This window comes from Parasteatoda tepidariorum, chromosome 7, assembly GCF_982258835.1.
Source record: "Parasteatoda tepidariorum strain Cologne lab strain chromosome 7, Ptep-v5.0, whole genome shotgun sequence".
NCBI lineage: Eukaryota > Metazoa > Arthropoda > Arachnida > Araneae > Theridiidae > Parasteatoda > Parasteatoda tepidariorum.
The window spans coordinates 81,947,704-81,968,453 of NC_141761.1; the positions used below are offsets into that span (position 1 = coordinate 81,947,704).

The 20,750-nt window shown below is 28.1% G+C and overlaps 1 protein-coding gene across 1 annotated transcript; it reads left to right on the top strand.

The window, feature by feature from the left end:
• Window positions 1-4,566: 4,566 nt before the first annotated feature.
• Window positions 4,567-15,547, top strand: LOC147807275 (dynein regulatory complex protein 8-like). The gene is made up of 6 exons (XM_087168859.1): window positions 4,567-4,671; window positions 7,534-7,627; window positions 9,679-9,751; window positions 14,289-14,368; window positions 15,079-15,188; window positions 15,510-15,547. Exons 1-6 carry the CDS (start codon window positions 4,659-4,661, stop codon window positions 15,545-15,547), a joined length of 408 nt encoding a protein of 135 aa, XP_087024985.1. The 5' UTR covers window positions 4,567-4,658.
• Window positions 15,548-20,750: the final 5,203 nt, after the last annotated feature.

Here is a 20,750-nt window from a genome sequence, read left to right on the forward strand (position 1 = left end):
GATTTTCAATTATGACCTTCATGATGATGATTATGATCATCACATCAAATCAATTTGTAAATAAAATTTTTTACATCTTTCTTGGATTTATTTTTTCTGGGTAACTGGTGGGGACTCACCCTCGCCAATTAAAATAAAAAAATAAAAAATTGGTAACTAATACTTTGGTTTCTCGAAACGTCATTTTCTTCTGACGTATTGACTCTACACATTGACTGACAAAAATCTCTGGTTACATATTGACTACCTTCTTTCATGGCTAATTCACAAGTTACAGACAATTTTCAAAATCCTGCAAGATCAACAAGATCCCAACGCAGAGTTACACAAACCTTTCAAAGAATTGACTATAATATCTCACTCACAGAAACTCCTTCCAGATCAAAAAATTCTCATCGAAAAGATAATAAAACCACACAATGTCCTGATACTAATACATCACCTTCAGTAATCGTTGATCTCACTTCTGTCTATGAACATACTTCTCCGGTAACCAACGACTACATCATCAGTGATACTCCAACTTCTACCAAGAAAAATACCTCCATCATGTCACAGACTAAAACGGATATCGAGCGCCTTCTGCAATTAATAGAGAAAAACGTCAACTACAGCTATCATAAGAAAATATTCCTTCCGCAGGAACCACGATCTGCTTGTATCAACGCAATTCAGCAAATAAGGAAAATAACTTCGGAACAAGAAACTCATGATTTGATAAACTCTAGAAACTTCCAAACATCTTTAGACAAGAAAATTGACGACATACGAATAAAACTTACTGACTTTTCATTAAATGTTCTCTCCTCAAAACCACTAAATCAAATTGAAGAGAATCTAAAGACCATCAACGCAAGACTCGAAAAATTAGAAAGTACCACCTCTATCAATGTTGATGTTCCACGAGTAATAATACCACCAAAGCCAATAATAGTAAGACCACAAGAAGACTGCTCCACAACTGATATCGTGGAAAGGCTGATCCAGGAAGAACCTAAACTGCCCGTGAAAAAAGTCTATAGAAACAGCAAGATGCTAGAACTAAAGTTTCATAACAATCAACATAAAGAAACGGTCCTCTCAACCTTACAAAAAAAAGGCATCCAATATCACGACAAAGACGTAAAGTTGTTCTCTCTAATTCTTCTTAACACACCTATCACATTCACAGAAACTGAGATTATTGACTTGATAAAAATCAATGGCGATTTCGACCCTGCCTACGATATCATCAAACTGACCAAAGAAATCCCACATAAGAGAGATAATTCTAAGAGACACATCATTATAAGAGTCAACAGAAAACTCTCCATCAAGCTTTTGAATCTTAATTATTTCTACGCTGGTCTACAACGTTGCACAATTAAAAAAAGACTGGTCTTATTAAGGTGCAGAAAATGCCAGACAATAGGCCATCACCAAAACACATGTACTGAGTCACACTGTTATTGTGAGAAGTGCGGATACCGAGGTCATAGCATTGAACATTGCACAGAAAAAGAAGAATACTGTATAAACTGTCACTCATCCAACCAAGACTCCAATTTAAATCTGGATTGTAATCACAGAAATATATACAACAACAATTCTCAACTTGACGAAGCAAACAGCATTCTCAAAAATCTTTATCCTGACGATAATATTATTCCTACACGTCCACTAATTTACAGTAATAACACACCGGATCCCCCATTCACACACAATGAGTTACAACGCCTAATTAAAACTCTTAACAGCAAAAAAGCACCCGGCATCGATGGAATAGATTGCATTGTAGTTAAATTTTTATTCTCATTTTTCAGTACTTTAATACTTAAATTTTTCAACAAATGTCTTGCTCTAAATTATTTTCCAGATCATTTTACGAAAGGTCAGGTTTTACTTTTTCTAAAAAAGGGCAAAGATCCAAAACATTTAACATCTTATCGCCCAATCACCCTTCTACCTTGCTTGGGTAAATTTCTGGAAAAACTTATTATTAAAAGACTAAATTTTTATTTGGAAAATGTAAACGCCCTTTCAGATTTTCAATACGGTTTCAGATTCGGCAAGTCAGTCCATTTAGCTTTGGATAATTTTAAAGATAACTTAACACACCTAAAAAATAATTGCAAACACGTTGCAGCTATATCTTTAGATATTAAAAGTGCTTTTGAAAACATTCAATATAGTATAATTAATTATGAGTTGTCAAAACATCATATTCCCTCTAATCTTTGCCTTTTCATGGAAAGTATAAACACAAATAGACAAGCAATTGTTTCAACAGATCAAGGTTACGTAACTAAAAACATTTCAAAAGGTTGTCTCCAGGGGTCATGTATTGGTCCTACAGCATGGAATCTTACTATCAATAGTTTGCTTAACATACATTCCGAAAATTATATGATCCAAGCTTTTGCAGACGATCTGATTATACTGACTTTTGCCAACTCAAGGAGAAATTTGGAAGAGATTACTAATAATTCCCTTAATGAAATTCACGCATGGCTTATTCAAAATGCTCTAAATCTCTCTATAGGAAAAACAGTTTACATCCACTTTTATAACACAGATCGCAGTGCAACATTTAAAATCAATAATATTAAAATTAAACATTCTAATCATTTTAAATATCTAGGAGTAGTCATTGATAAAAAATTAAACTGGGGTTCTCACATTAATCTTTTAAAACAAAAATCTAAAACATTATTAAATTCGCTTCAAAAAATCATGGGGTATCAACCAAAAAGCGAGAAAATTAATATACAATACAGTAATAATTCCCGCATTAACTCATGGTTGCAGCCTATGGGCTACGAATATCTCTCCACGTATTTATCGCACTTTACAATCTATTCAAAGAAAATTTCTTTTAAACATGAGTAGAGCATATTATTCTACCCCAACGGCAGCACTTCAAGTACTAACAAATATTCCTCCTCTCGCAGAACAGATTACGTCAATATCTTGTTCAACAACCGTAACTCACCTCAAAAAAGTTGCCAAATTTAATAATATAACGTATAATACACTAGACTATGAGAATAGGCTAAAATTACCACATCGCCATCCTTCTTTTCACACAATTAACAAAATAACTTTAGTGGAACAGAATAATTTTGATTTTAACATAAAAACAAACTATTTTACAGATGGCTCGAAGACAAATACAGGCACAGCTTTCGCTTTCCTCAATATTACACATTCACAAAGCTACACATTAGACAAGGAAAATTCAGTCTTTCAAGTCGAACAGTTGGCAATCTTTGAATGCATTAAATACATTAAGAGCACTGAAAACTTCAATAATAACAATATTTATGTAATCTGGTCAGACTCAAAATCATCAATATCATCAATACTTGATTTTGGCACAAGTAATAGAATTTCTTTTGATATTCAACAAGAACTACAACACACACCAATTCAAATTTCCTGGATTAAAGCACACAGCAATAGAGTAGGTAATGAAAAAGCAGATGATTTAGCTAAACAATCTACGAGACAACCGAAAAGTTATGTATACCCACTTCCAGTTTCATATCTTAAACGACGTATTAAAGATTCTCTTCTAACAAAATGGCAATTTCTATGGAATAATTCAGACAGAGGCAGACGTCTATTCAAAATTATTAACAATGTTACTTTTTTCAAAACAATTCCTCCAAAACAAGTCATCTGGTTCTTGACGGGTCATGGACCATTTCCAACCTTCTTTAATTACCTGCATATAACAGATACTGATCTTTGTACCTGCGGCCAACAAGGTTCGCCTGAACATTATCTCGCTAGTTGTTCCTACACTGTCTCCTGGCATAGTCGTCAACCTAGCCCAACAAATTTAGAAATTTGGCAGAAAACTTTTATTACAAACAATACTTTAAACAAAAGATTAATAACAGTAATGAACTTCTTAGTGGATAATGACTATCTATTAAAATTTTAATAACTTCCCATTTCACATGTATAATTTTTTTTTGTCTTATTTCTTCTTAAATTCCACACTTTGAGTAAAATCTGTTCTTTTTTTTTAATTTTTAAATTTTTTTAAATATTATGTTATTTAGGCTGGAATGGAGCTGGACCAGCGGCCAAGTCCTGGGCTATATGGTTAAGGGTTTTCATAACCTAGGTACATGCTCAGGGCTTGGAGGAAAGAAAAAAAAGAAAAAAAGTTAAGTGAACAAAACACAAACCAGCCACATTTAGCCTGTTTTGTTATATTTCTTTTATATGGTCTTGAAATCTTGCTAGACATAATTGGTTGATTGGATTGGTTGAATTAATTTAATTGTTTCTGATTAATTTACCGTAATTTTAGAATGAAAATTATAAAAGTGTAGTCTTTACCCTAACTAAAAAATGATAACAAATAGTTAGACTTAAAATATTAATATTTGTAAATAGTTTCACATCATGATAACGTAACGAAGAATGAGATTTAAAACAAAAATCGCATTGATTTTGTTCTTTAAATGCAAGGCTTTAATCATAAATGAAATATCTTATAACCAATTTCGAGTTACGTGTATTTCTTTGTTACTATGGTTCCTCGTTGCTAAGAAAACGAATTTTGGCCTTATCGTCTTAGTTCTCAGCTTTTTTCTGGTCACCAAAGCGAGATAACTTTATTGTTTGTTAATTGTAAATATTAGTTTCATTGCGATTCTTAACAGATGGAAATAAAAGGTATTTTTATTACTCGTACATTCTGATAAATAATTATAATATTTTGCTTATGAATAACAATTAACTAGCGTATTTATTACAAGTCATATCTCATAGCAGTCGCGATCCCTACATGTATTCTATTTTTAGTCTAGTATTTCTTCAGAAATATTATATATTCAGGCATATTAATTGCTTTCCAATTTTAAATATATTTTAATCAAGTGTAAATGTAAATATAATGTTTTATTGCATCTTTGTAACATAATAATATATATGAACCGATTTCGTAAATGTCTAAGAATAAATTTTTATTGCCATCTAAAAAATAAATTTTTAATTCTAAAAAAGTGCTTAATGAAGAAATATTTGATGTGTTTAAATTTATTGTTTTAAATATTGATTTTATTTAATTTTTTTAAAATCATGGAGAATCAAAGAAATTCAATATTTCCGTAATTCAATGTTAAACGTAAATATATTTTCTAAAAATAACAGTTTAATGGAAAAAGTATTATTTTTGATCATAACACGTTTTTTTTTAAATTAAGCAAATTTAACAAAAACGCTAAGCATATCCTGTTCTATGTACGAAGTCTGATTAATATTATATAAATTTCAGTAACTTTATTTAATAATTTAATTATTAAATTTATGGAATAGGAAAATTAAGAAGAAAATCTGGAATCGTCACTAAGTGCCTTAAATTAGCTCTAAAAAATACACAATTTAAATCGCAAGTAATTACTTAATTTCTGTGTAAAATTTTTTGTCAGGCCGTAGAAATTTCTGTATGCTTAGTGACGTCGACACCTGATGTCTAATTTTTGATGAGTCCATGCATAGAAAATGTAACTGAACGCAGATAATTCATAAATGAAAATGAATTCAATGCAGTAAATTCACCCAATTAAAATTAATTTAACACAGTAAACTCAATAAATTAAAATGGGTTCAAATCATTTGAGATATTTCATTGGAATTGTTCTGCTGATCTTGGCCGATTATTGCTGCCTAACTTTTCATCCGAAAATAGTGAGAAACATTTTATTCAGCGTGTATTGTAATATTTCAAAATTTTTTTTAAATTTCAAGATTACATAAAACATAAAAAACATAATTTTCTAAACACTAATGATAAAATTTTAAAATTAGAGCTACTAAATAAATTTGAATTTTAGAGACTTTCAAAACATTTTTGCTTAGAATATAAATTTTAACGATTCAGTGATTTCCGAGTTTGTTACGCGTGGAACTAATTCTTCTACATATACATAGTTCAGTATGATGATACGACTTTGGAGTGTGGAAATTTGTTATAGAAAAAAATTCAGACTTTCTGATTAAACAAATGCTAAAGTGCAGATGTCTGCTTAATACCATGCGTAAGAATGTTTAATGTTTGAAGGATATTATGTTAACAATAAGGTTAGACGTTGATTTTCGGTAATAATTTAAAACCACTGAGCTAAGCATCCGAAACTACAAGGTGATTGAAAAGAGCCTTTGCGAGCATACCTTTTACGTGAACTAAATCTAAGATTTAAAAATGTATAAGTTATTAAGAGCTAGGAAATAAACTATTATCTAGTTCCGACAGTTTACAATTACGGATATGATGACGGTATTTTGAATTTTTAAAATAGAATCGCCTTCTTTTTTAAATCAAATTGTAGTTCTCGCAGATAAAAATCTTAAAGTGGAGTTGAAACGATATACTTATTAGCACTAGGTAGATCAGAAGAATCAATGAAAGTAGTGGAATGATATAAAGCCAGTGGATAGTTTGTTAAAACTAACTTTCTTGTTTTTCTCTCATCCATGTCTAACACTGTCTACATATGCTTCCCTTTAGCGTGCTTATCCAGATTTAATGAAATTATGAACTTAAATCAATCCCTCCCAGAAAAGAGTAGGCCTCAGCACTGATTACCATAAACAAGAAATTTGATCCTATTGCAGTTCAAAGGTAATGACATATCTCGTTTTATCTCCCACTGCGCAGCTTAATGACTCTATCGTAGTGACGTTCTTCCAATTTTTTCTCCACTGCGAAGTTTATGTTCGTTACGTCGGACTACTAAATTGATCCTTGCTGAGGCCTTCTATCTTTTAGGAAGTGTTGTTCAGATGCAGTTGTTCTTTACAGAATTCTCGTGAATTTGTAAATTCAGGATAGCATTTGTTTATATTATATAAAAAAGACCTAATCTGTCAACCTCCTGATTGATAGAACGAAGGTTCGAGTTCTAGCGTAACACCGCAATGTTCCTTCCATTTTCATCATTCCATTTCCAGTGTCCTGCACTCCCCAATTTGTGACCCTGATTTATTATAATACCTTACTCTCATTCAAGCATACATGGCAGCACTATAAAGTTTGTAAACTATCACTTATATCTTGGTAAATTTCTTTTTTAATGTTTTGAAAACATGCTAGTTCGAAACGGTTGAAAACGGTTGTAGTTTTGTATTCATGGTTTTTAACCATACAATTTGTAAATGGTTTCAAAGCAGTAACGGCAAAAAATGTTCTTTACCGTAAACTTTATGATAAATTTGATGGACACATAGCTGCTGCTTATTTTTTCGTATTTGTAAAGCGAAATTTCTAAAAGTGATTTCATTCAAAATCTAAAAATCTTCTTTAAAAAAAGTTTTAATAGTTAACACCAAAAAAAGAGATGCGTCCAATATGGCTTAATGTGTCAAAACAGAAACTTATTAAATTTGTAATAATTATTGAACGCCTTCATGAAATCAATGTCCTTTTACTTTGGGTTTGCTATAAAGCTATTTAAATGCTAAAATTTCACTTTAAAATTTAAAAAAAGTTTTTATTTTAGAAATATTATGTTTTCATACTTTTTATTTTTGATACAGATGAAAAAAGTCAGTACAAGATTTATACAGAACAGCAGATAAAGGAAGCTTTCGATGTCTTTAATGAGGACCGAAAAGGAAGAGCTAAAATTAAGTAAGTCGAACAACTAGTGTTTCTTCAAGCAAAATATTTAATATTTAATTTTGAAAGTACATCGATGCAACGATTTCTACTAACTGGAGGATATTTAAATGCAAATTAATTAACGCGAGGAAAACGCAAATTTCTACATACGAATTAAAATATTAAAATAAATGAAATGGCAAACAATAAATATAAAAAAATTTAAACAATTGTAAATTAAATTGAGTTTTTATGAAGAATGTTTAAATATTTATGTTTGAATTTCACATGGTACAAAAAATCTAAAAAAAGAAATTGTAGAACTCAAAATACGTACGATTCATCCCAACTGATCACAATTTTAGATAGTATGTGCGCTACAAATAAGCATGTCGTCACGTTGGATAAGTTTTGATATCGAAATAAAAAAAAATTGGTACGTAAGAAACCATTTGAAATTTCAGCATATTAAACGACGCACATTAATAAAACATAGTTTCACACTGTTAGATCGTTTCTTCGTTCGTCATTCCAGATTGTTTCACTCTGTGTTCACTCAGTCCCTGATCAACTTACAGTGAGAAGTACCGGTACTCAGGCTGTCGTAACTATTTACCGTAAAATCTATTTTTACTCTAACATGTAACGGGGTAAAACACTTTTTACAGTAATACTTACCGTAATATCACTCTAAATGAATCAATATTACCATAAAAAGTACGGTATATATTTTACTGTAAAATCAGCATATGACACATCCAAAGTGCCTGTACTTTAAGTTAAAATTTGACCCGATTTTATTTTTAGTGCTAGATTAAAATGTTGTACATTTATCTCCAAGTTAAGATTCATTTGGGATTACCATTTTCCTCATGAGTCTCTCAACCAATAGGTTTTTCACATTCATAAGAGTTTTTTAGTATTTCAAGCGTACATAGTAGGTTTCAAAAACTTTAAATAATTAACACAATTTATAACATATCTCCCACAAGGAAATATACTTGCTTCTTCAAAAAATAAAATTTTGTGTCTGAACAATGTTTTAAACTATTGTTTACTACTTAAAATAAAAACCTAAAGGATTATAGATTTTTAACTATATTTTGTGTGTCCCGTTTCATTTACAATGATTGCGACAACATGTTAACGAATTTCTTTGGAGATTTAATATTTTTCTCCCACTGTTTAAGCATTATTTTGCTACAATAATTTCCATAAATAAATTTTAACTATCTTTTTTCTGGATTTTATTAAGAATGCAATTGAAAAGCTATGCTCCTAAATTTTAAAAGTAAATTGAAACTCGTAAGTTGACAAGAAAATGAAATATATTATTATAAAAAATGTAACAAAAATAATTTATTATTGAAAGAAATTTTTAGTAATAAAATACTTTTTGCTATAGTTTTGTAATATATTGTTTTTAAATGAAAGCTCCTGTTCTTTACAAGATAAAAAAATAATCGAAAGTAATAAACAAGTTTAATTAAGTTCAAAATTTTTAAATTAATAAAATTTTTCTCGAAATTCTATTTTAGAAAAGAATTTTAAGCATAAGACTATTTTCTGAAATAGAATGTATGACTGTTATGAATAGCTTCTGGTTAACTACTTTTAAATGATAAGATAAAATTAAAATAAGTTTTTTTAAGTAATCTTTTTCTCCGCATTAATCTGTTAACTTTAAAAAATTGCAATATATAAAAAAAAAGAGTTTTAATTGTATTTACTGATATTTAAAATGAAAAAAAGTTTTAAGTACCTTATATAAAAAAAATTCATATAAATCCGTATTCAGGGCAAACATGAATGTTTTGATGAAGTCAAAAGGAGACATTTAATTTTCATTATAGAAAAACTTGATTGCATTTTTGATAAATCAGCGTAATATATATATATATATCGTTTGCCTTGAAAATAATACGTTAAAAACATGCAAAAATGATTTGAAATACACAAATCTGATGTGTATACTTGTATTATACAAAAATATTAAAAATAGAATAATAACAATTAAAATATTACTTTTGAAAAATAAAATTTTAATATCAAGTATTGAAGTAATTATTTATTAATTTCAGACATCTTCACACACTGACAAGTGCCTTAGGGCGTGTTCTCTCAACCAAAGATCGGAAAGAGCTAGAACTTAAAGTAAGTTTTGAAATTTTATTCCATTTAATAAAATATTTCTTTTAAAAAACATTGATCGTCTTAACCGTACTCTTATTATTCAAATAAATTCTTTCTGCTATATCTTTTATAAAAAATATTAGATAAATAAAATAAAATAAAAACATAAAAGTAAATTAAACCAAAGAAACACAAATGCAAAATACTTCATCAGGAAGCACTCTTCATACACTTATAAAGTGGTTTTTCTGTGAATAACTGTTTACGAAAACAAAAGTGTAATTCAATCCTGAAAGCCATATTTTGAAAAGAAAATACATTATAATAGAAGATATAAAATCAGAACTAATACATGAGAAGCAAAAAAAAAATTATGCACTAAAAGTAAACAAAAAATCAGAACTAATGCATGAGAAGTAATAAAATTTATATACCGAAAGTAAACGAAGTATAAAGCTTAAAATTACAAAAAAAAAAGTCAATCAAAATCATATTACAGATTAGAATTCATATTCGACATGAGTGTTGATTATCATTTATAGAAAAATACTATTGCTAGTAGAGAAAGGAAAAAATAAGATATATTATTATAGAACCAACCAAATTGTAATAATTCAGTGCTTCCATTTAAAAACAGATTCAATTTGAGAGAATGAGAAAACTTTATTAAAAAAAATACAAGCTTGATCAAGTAGGATTGCAAACTTGATCTTTTTTATCAACTAAAATGGGATTTATTTGAACGAAGTCTAATTAATAAATAATTTAAAATAGCAGACATTAATTGGAAAATTATAATTTACTAGGCTGTAAAAATATTCCTGAAAAATTAAAAATATAAATTAGATTTAAAATTTCAAAGTGCAATAACATTAAAATTAAATTCATTTCTTTTATCAAATCAACCACTTTTCCCTCTTTCATATTTTGTTTATATCTAAGACTGAAAAAAATAAGCTAGATTATTGTTATTATTAGTTTTATTAAATTTAATTCACAGGATAAACATTCTTTAAAATGCTAATATCTGTACTTTCTCTGACAATATCTGTACTGTTAATACGCAGGTGGCTCAAATGTAAATATGACATTTTTAATAGCAGTAAATGATTTTTATTCTCATTTTCATGGCAACAATATAATTTTCTAAATAATAGTCTAAATGATTGCTTCACTTTGTAAAGTTCCTTATTGTTCCTTGTAAGCTCTTTTATTTAGGAACTTGAATCAATCATAAGTGACGGTAACGCTTCTAATGCAGTTGTACAACTCATGATAATTAAAATTTTAAAAGAAAAAAAAAAGTCAAACCTATTGAAATTTTGCTCAGATTATCGGCACAGCTTTGCAATGTTACTCTGCCAAAGGAACAAGTATGCAAATGGCATAAATTAGAGCTGTGAAGTAGCTGAAATCTTTTCTCATTCTCTCCGACACATCAGTAACGCAACAAAATGTATGGACGTTATATTGGGAAACAGTTGAACATCTTCCGCAGTATTGCTAGGACTTGGCTCCTTAGGAGTACCATCTGCTTGGACCCAAGAACGAAGCTTTGAAATGCAAAAGATTTTCCTCCAATGAAGATTTTTGTTCGTAATTGCTTCACTACCTGGCCTACTTTTTTTCTAAGCAACCTGGATTAAAAATCCTCTAAAACATTGGAAAAAATAGAAGTTCACGGAAATTGTGTAAAAAAATAAAATTTTTGAATTTTTGAAAGCTATATTTTAATATTTTGTTATTAAAAATGTCTCATTTATGTTTAATCCACCCTCTTATAACCAAATATCCTTTAATCTAAATCAGTACAAGAAATTAAAATTATAATAAATAAATACTGACAAAAGTACTGACAATACTGACAAATTCATTTTCATTTTAAATTCTTTAATATGCTTTTAAGAAAACCATTTAAAAAACCGTTTTCAAAAATAGATAAAAACAGATAAAATCATTCCATACTCTGTAATAGTTTTATATAAGATGTATATTAAATGTATCTGAAATCATCTATACCAAATTATTATGTGGGATGCTTTTAAAAAAGTTTTCAAAATCAAAAGCTTATATAGTTCTAATATTATTCGTATTCAAATAATCATTTAAGTTTTTATTACTATTTAAAATAAAATGTTTATCATTTAAAAAAATATATATAAAATGATTTTAAAAATTTGGTTTCCTTTTGAAAGAATGGAATTATATTTATATAATAAAGGAATTTTTTTACCTGATTTTTATTTAAAAATATGAATAATAAACTCTCAAAAAATCAATAGTTTTCACCATTTGATTATTTTCATTTGGTAATTCAAATAAACGTTACCCAAAGTTAATTATTTAAATATTTAACTAAGTATAAACTATATGCATCTATGAACCTTGTAAATTCGTATGCCTGTTTAACAAATGAAATCATGATTAAAATTTTCCACTTGCATTTTAATTTACAGTTTGTATGTCATGCAAAAATGTTAGTGTATATGTTCTACATTAAACAAATGGAATATCAACTTTATAGTAATCATACTCAGTGCAATTCAACTTGTTTAAATTATTTTTTTAAATGATATTCTCTCACTTGTGTCTCATAGAACGTAAGAATTTTAGCAAAAATTTTCTTGCAATTTAGTTTAAATGCTTAAATTTTGTTTTAACAACTTCTATGTATTTATTGGAAATAAATGGAAAATATTAAAATACAGTTATATAGGCATTCAAAGTTACGTTTCCACTTTTTCTGATTGAACTTTTTGCGATGCTTTGGGCAATAAATTAATTACTGGTTGAAAATTTGCGTCAAAAGCAATAGAATTAAAGCTTCATATTATTTCATACGGTATTGATATTAATTAAAGGAAATATAGTAAATGACTTTTCCTTCCTTTCCTGGATTCCAATCGAGAGTACAAAAAAATCTTGGTACAAAAGAAATACAGTCCGCAAATGTTTTGCCCTTTATTTATTTTTTGTAATTTGGGAAGAAAAGAACTTTTAGAATGCTTCGGGAAGACACGAAAAAACAGTTAATGTGATTTTTGCTTTGTTTAAAATATACTTTCGATTCTGAAACTGATTTTAATTAAATAGAAAAGTGCATAATGTTTTCATGGTATTTTAAGGCAAATAATAAAAATATTATATAAAACAATTCAAGTAATAATATTAATTGATTCCCTGAAATGCATGTGAGAAATGTATATGAACAATTGTATATAAGACACAAATTAAGAAGTTTGGAATGCATTTACCACCACTTAATTCATATGATACCTGAAGGTATTTTAAACCGGGCACTTGGCGAGAAGTTTGCGACGAGGACACTCAATATCCTACAACTGAACATTAATGGTACGCAGAGGAAAACAGAAGAACTTTCAGACATCCTCCACCAAGACAACATTCATGTGGCTTACCTCCAAGAAACCAAACTTAATAAAAACCTCGAGCTGTCACCTGTGCAGATGCGAATGCCGTCGCCAGACGAAGGATATACAACCAGTATTTTAGCAAGGCAACAATCCCCGATCTAAACTGCCCAAGAAACCTCTCCTCTACAAGCTAGGCTACGTACTGGACATTTCAAGGGCATGAAGATCTCACGCACCCATATAAAATTCTATCCCATGTGCAAGTACTGTCCTCATTTGCAACTAACTCCAGACCATGGTTTTGACTGCCAGGCTATTATCGGCTCCTTCTTTCAACTTGGAGCACCTCCCATCGAAATTCTCCATAGCCATCAAACTCCAGAACTTGCAAACCTTGTTATCAAGACTTTTGGAGGACTCTAATCTTTGCACTATAGCATAGACACGACAACAACAGGTATTTTAAACTGAGCAAAAAGAATAGCCATGTTGTTTAAAGCACTATCTACTCAAAGGAAATAAAATTAATTTTAAAAAATTGGAATAATGAAAAAAAGAGGAAAATAGAATATTAGAAAATTTATCTTACATACTCCCGCCTGCTGGACATCTACTTTAACTACGGCGAATGTTAATTTGTAATTTTTTTTTCGTTTTAATTTAGAACGGTTTGTTGAAAGTTAAATGCTTGTCAGGAAAGGAGTTTTTTGTAAATAAAATAAACATCTGCTTCTAAAAGGGGTTGACTTATAAGTCAAGATCTATCACTAATGATTTTGAACATTTTGAAGGACACATACAGTTTTTTTTTAATTTCTTTATTCCTAGGTTTGACAATTTTCTCAAATATAAGAAATCTTGATTTTTCTTCATTGCTTATAGCTGCGGTTAATGAATAAATGACAGAAATCTGTATCACATAAACATAAGCAAAGATCAAAATACTGTCTAAGAATTTTTATTTTCTTTGAACCGAATATTTAAAAAAAATTAATCACAGATTTTAATTACGTGATGAGTATTTATTGATAAAAAAATTGAAGTAAGAAAAAAGTAAATTACATAATTTACTCGAAACAAGTCGGATGAAATAAAAGTAATAAACTTCTATGAAGAAAACTTTTCTTCACTATAATGTCATTGCCTGTGGATGAATAAAAAATGCATTAAATTAACTATTTCAGGTGGTCGACAATGAGAATCCTGAATACATGAAACTAGAATCTATACTGCAGCCCTTAACAGATATATTAATGAAAGATATGTAAGTAGAGAATGTATATATAATGTATATATAATGTATATATGTAAGTAGAGAATATATATATATATATATATATATATATATATATTATATATATATATATATATATATATATATATATATATATATTATATATATATATATATATATATATATATATATATATATATATATATATATATATATATATGAGTTATTAAAAAGGGAACCCTTGAACTTCAAACCTTGAACTTGGTATAAATTGATTTGAATTTGTATTAAATCAATTGAGTCATATACATTTTCCCTTGCATAAGATTTTCCTCTTATTGACATATAAAGAAACGGTTGTCTTAAAAAAATCTTATTCGAAAAATGGGAGGAGGAAAAAATGTTCTACTTGCTCAGTTCTACGCATGCCAGAAAATTATTTTCTCCAAACAATAAACACATTACCAAATATTAATCAAGAGAATTTGTTGTACATCTAAAAATTTTTTCAACACGTTGTTTTAGTACATGCCAGACTATTTGAATCAAAATATTTGTATATTATAATTCAACTATTTGTACTATTTGTTATAAAATAGGTATTGTAAAGTACAAAATGATATGATACTTTTTAATAAAAATAAACATGAGGGATTTACAATTATTTTCTTTCTATATTTCTTAAAATATAATTGCATTATAAAATACTGTATATTAAGTTGCATATTAAAATATGCCAGGTGGAAATCAGCATCAAAGGAAAATTTATTAAGAGCTTTTCGCCAGATAGATAAGCACAAATCAGGATTTTTGAATGCAGATGGTTTACAACCTATTTTTGTTCAGAACAGTAAGTATCCTTTCTGTTAAAAAATTTTACTTTCAAATCCTAATCATGTTAATAACTGTTTTCTTCAACTAAACAAAATTAATGAATACAATCACAGATTTAATCAACTTAACAAAAGAAATTTTGAATGTCAGCAATTGCAGAAAATATAAAAGCAATTAAAAATTACGAACAAAATAAGATGATAAAAGTTATTGTTGATATTTTTAATATTAATATCTTTTATTTCGCACGGAATATAATAAAAATATAGTATAAGTTATTTATTTTGTATTGTATTACTTGCGTTTAATATACAATAAGAATTACCTTAATTTTCAGGTGATGAGTCGGAATATGAAGATCTTATGATCTTATAAAATTTCTGGAATTTGCGACTGACCCAAAATCTTATACTGTTAATTACAAGTTATTAATCCAAGATTTAATTGCTCCCCAGTCCATTGATGTGTCCGAAAGTAGGAGGAGTATCCGGGAAAAATTGGTGGATGACAGATATCGACTTGGCTAAGTGGCACAAGTTAAATTTGTAACCTTACAACACAAATTTAAAAACATGATTGGTACCTGTTACTTAAATGTAATTTAATTCAATGTAAACCAGTCTAGAAATACGATTTTTCAATAATAAGTAAAAAATTCCGAATCAAATGTTGGTAAAAAGTGCCGGCATTTTTACCGTTAATTGATACGGAATTTTTTCGAGTGCAAAGTAATGACCGTTTATTATACTTATAAGAATAATAAAATGGCGTATTTATATTTTATAAAATAATAATTCGGTGTTTAGTTTAAATTAAATGTGTATTCGAGGATTATAAAAACAATTTGATGTCATTGTATTTCGTAGTTCACTTTAACACATTCTGGATCAAATTACGACAAAACAGTACTGGAACTCAGGATGCCAGTTTTTTTACAGTAAACTTTTCATGAAGAAAATTTTAAGGTTATCAAATTTTCAGTTTTCTTCAGTTAAGTTTTCTTGAACAAAACAATAAAACACGTCGTGATTTTTATAATAATATTTACTGTGAAATCACTTAATCATTGTACTGAATCAATATTACAGTAAAAACTACAATGTAAAATTTTACGATAAAAATAATTTTACGGTAAAATGAATTTTACAGATGAGGCATGCTTTTACTTTTTTTATAGCCAATTTAATCTGGAATCTGAAATGAAATAATGTAAACAGAGAATTTGTTCGAGTTTTGATAATTTCAATTGTACAATTTAATTTTTAAAAGTATTTTTTTTTTTCAATTTACTGACAGTTTAAAAAAAACAGCTTGTATAATTGTGGAAAATACTACTAAAGCATCTTTACAAGTTACAAAAAAATTGTTTACGAAAATTAGCTTCTGCCACAAAAAATACAATGCATACTGCCCATATTTTGTAATTACATTTTAATGAAAATAATGAAAAAAATCTTGTTATATCAGTAAAGTGAAGAAGATATAACGTCACAATTATGCCAGAAAAACAAGCCGATACTCATAACTGAATAATGGTAGACAATAACAGTATAAAATTTTTTTCACTCAATTATTATGTTTTCAACTACGCAATGGTATTTCTCTCATTCGTTCTAAAAGTTATAAACTGATGATTGGAAATGATTTGGAAAGATCTTATATCAGTGTAGGTTGAGTTATTTTAATTTCAATTTGTATATAAATATTAAATATCATAAATTATCTGGGAAAGTTCTTTTTTCCTGCCTTGAAAGTTTTTATCTATTTAATATTTTTGTATTTAAAAAGTAGAACTTTGAAAGCAATGCAAATAACCGAAAACTATATTATAAATCATATGAATTATAAGAAAATAAATTAATTAAAATAAAACTATTTCTCGAAATTATTATTGAAAAAATATTAAAATACATACTAAAATGAAAGTTTTAAAGTTTTGTCATAAAATTGTAACCCTAAAATATTTTAATGTTGCTTTCAGTGTAAAAAAATTACATGTTTCACAACAAAAGCCCTTCTTTAGATTTTTTTTTTTGCATTATTGAAACAAATGATAGCAATAATAGTATAATTATAGTATACATTGTGTTTTTACGGTGTACATATTAAATAGCTGAAGCATTTTATCGAAATGAGAGCAAAGGTTTTCTGAAGGAAATATAAATACGCTGAGAAGTTTTCTGGTAAAATTAACTTGAAGCATTTTTTAAAAAAAAACACAATTCCGTTACTATAACCAAAAATAAAAGATATTTAATTTGGCAATTTTTTCTTTTACATGGTATTTTACCGAAATTTCTGTTTTTCAAAATTCTAGTTCGGAATAGTACGCATTCAGTTAAAAAATTAAACTTAGAAGTAAATATAACCTAAATAATGTCATTTCTTTAATATCATATTTAAAGCATTATATTTGAACTTCAATATAGTTTATATCGCTTAAAACCTTATTACAGTATAAAATGTAAATTCTCAGATTTCAAAGAATGAAAATAAAATGTGTAGAATGATATTTTAACGCAGTTCTTATAATTGAGCAGTAGAAAATAGTTCCTTTTTATTTAAAAAAAAACAGTGGAAAATCTGTTATGTTAAAACAATTTTCTCCATATGTTTGTTTTTCAAAGTTTATTGGCTTTTCTTTTGAGACAATATTAATAGCCCAAAGTGGAACTTTCTTATCTCTTCTTAACCAAGACCCTGAATTGGACTTTATTGAGCTGTAAAAGTTTAGGAAACTAATAAAGTCGAGAAGTTTTTCTTTTTTTTTCTATTCATATACCTTATAGTTTTCTAGTTCTTTAAAGCTGCGTAAGTATTTGTGCCCTTTTTTTCTTCGAGGAAAACATCACTATCAAAAAAATACAGAGTTTGTTGAGGAAGGTTTTAGGAAAATTTTTCACAAAGCATGCAAGTTATGCTGGATTTCAATATTTGTTATATTTACGCCCACTAATTAGTATAGCCCACTATATACAATACATGTTTATAAAATAAAAGAGTGTAGTAATAAAAATGAAGGAAAATGCTATTTATGGCCCAATTATGTTCCAATATATAATGATTTGTTGTTCCAAATTTCGTAGGTCATGAAATAGGTCTATATTCATGAAAAATTTGCAATTGAATGGGCTTCCGTAAAACAGTGATAATTCATAATCATTCCGAGTAGTCGATTTTAATTAATGTATCTTCTCTTTTGTCCCCTAGATATAAGCTTTAAAACGTCTTCGGGGTTTTCCCCTGAATTAGACCACAGGCCGGGATATTTTGTAGGTGGGACGCTGGGCTCATGTTCAGGATTATCATGAATTCGAATCCCGCCGGCTAAATAATCCCCGCGTATGGAAAAGTGACTGGTGTGCGCTAAGTGTGTCGGGTCACAAAGTCCACCAAGTTCTCATAACAAAAAATACCTCTGGAGGTACTGAATTAGAGATTCATAATTCTCTCGTATTATGATATGTAGATGAATAAATGGGTCCTCCCTGTAATACGGGCTGTGACGTGTGTGTGACTGAAGTCGTATTCTTGGCCATAGATGACACTACTGCAAAACAAGAGGCGCACTCACTGCTTTAAAATCACTTGGATTCCCATAGCAGGCTTGCTGGTATTGGCAAGTGGCATTAATAACAACAATTAAATTACTCCACAATACCGATGAAACATCGTATTTCTTTAATAGTAATTGTAATGGTTAATTCAAAACTAATATGTTAGAGAATGCTGATAATTTAATTCTACAAACTTTTTAATGAATCAATTCTCTAATTCATCACGGGGAAAAAAGATTATTAGTTAAGATATTTATCTTGAAATTATTGATGCGTGTTTCTCTTTTATTATTTTAAAAACTTAGGTAATAAATGATTATTGATACTTATTTAATAAAAGTTTTTATAATATGTAAATAAGAAGTTACGAAACAACATAAATAAATAGAAAATGTTTGGCAGTTTGAATCAACGTAAACTTAAAGAAACTTTTTTTATGATATAAAGCAAAATCGAAGAAATGTAAGAGTGTGGTATCTTATTCTCTATTCGAATTTCTATTGATATGTATGATTATTAAACATGATTAATTATTATTCTACAAAATATTTTGTGGAGGACATATTATATTGAAAAAAGATTTCACAGCAGTTAAGAGAAGAAAAAATTTTAAACATAATTAAAGAGGAACAGGACGATGATAAAAATATTCGGTTAGCCGCTAGTATTTTTATTCCGAACAAATTTCACAATTTTTTTTAAAAATTTGATCACAGATAGCAGGTGTCAATTCTAAATCCATAAACATGTTTACTGCTGCCTGTCTGCTTGGCGCTTTAAAATTAACATTGTTGCACGAGCGTCTTTTTAATTTCTTGTTTTTCAAAAATTGATGTTGTTAATAATATATAAAAAAAAACTGTATTTGAGTGAAGTTGTGGAGTTACCCTTTAACTTGTCCTTTTATTTGAACCCAAATTGAGTGCAAACAAGTAAAAATAGATTTTGTTTTAAAAATTTTGCTACTTTTTCTATCACAAGTAAAAAAAGTTAAATAAAAATAATAAGATATGCGTTTTTTCATTGCAAGAACTTTTTTAGCATACACGTAAAAATTTTATGTAACAGCATTAGCATTATTGAAAAACTAAGCATTTCACCGATTTACCGTACATATCCGCCGATATTTTTGAAGAAACTATTTATTTCTACGAAACAATTTCTTGTTGTAAAGAAAAACTCTTAGTTTTAGAACAAGAAATATTCTCCCTTATTTAGGTTTGAAGACTTAAGCTGCCTTCAGAGTAATCCAGTTTTCCTTTTAAATTTGTGCTATTCATGCAATATTCCTTTGAAGAAGCCGGTAGAAACTGAATGCATTTTTAAAACTTATGTCTATTTTCTGCCAGATAAGTAAATAATAAAGAAGATACATAGGCTCATTAAATTGACTGCATAAACTCATTTATTCATCATTTCATGGACTATTCGTGACCATAGCATAATACTGATAGTCCCTGTCATCATTAACTTTGCAAAGTATTATAATAAATCTTTGCAGTATTTTGAAATCGGCAATTTGTAATTCACGTTTTTGTTCGATATAGAAGTAATAAAATGTAAGAGTGATTACATAGTAGTTCGTCATAAGACATTATTGTCATTGTTATGCTATTTTTTTAAAAATAGAAATAATTAAGCACTGCTTAGTTAAAATTTAAAAGTTTTTTTTCAATACAACACAGGATTTCAGTAAAACTCATGCTTAAGAATTAAAAAATTTAATGTTTTAGGCTATAAAAATGATTTTCGATCTATATGAGGTTTATAATCATGGAATTTATTTGTAGTCGTTATGTTTTAATTAATGTAGCAGTTTAAAAATAATTTAATCAAAAAACAAGACTATGAAATCAATAACGTATACTTTTATGATATATAAATAATTATACGAATTTAAAATTTAGATAATTCAGTTTTATTAAATAATTTTGAGTTCACGTGTTTAGAGTCTTATAGCATTACTTTTTTTAAAAAAATTAGGAGTTATATGTATATTTTTTTAAATAGTAATATGAATT

Coding starts and splice junctions, on each gene's coding strand:
- LOC147807275 (XM_087168859.1), top strand. Junction 7,628..9,678: donor AAAGGAAGAGCTAAAATTAA/GTAAGTCGAACA, acceptor TATTAATTTCAG/ACATCTTCACACACTGACAA. Junction 9,752..14,288: donor GGAAAGAGCTAGAACTTAAA/GTAAGTTTTGAA, acceptor TAACTATTTCAG/GTGGTCGACAATGAGAATCC.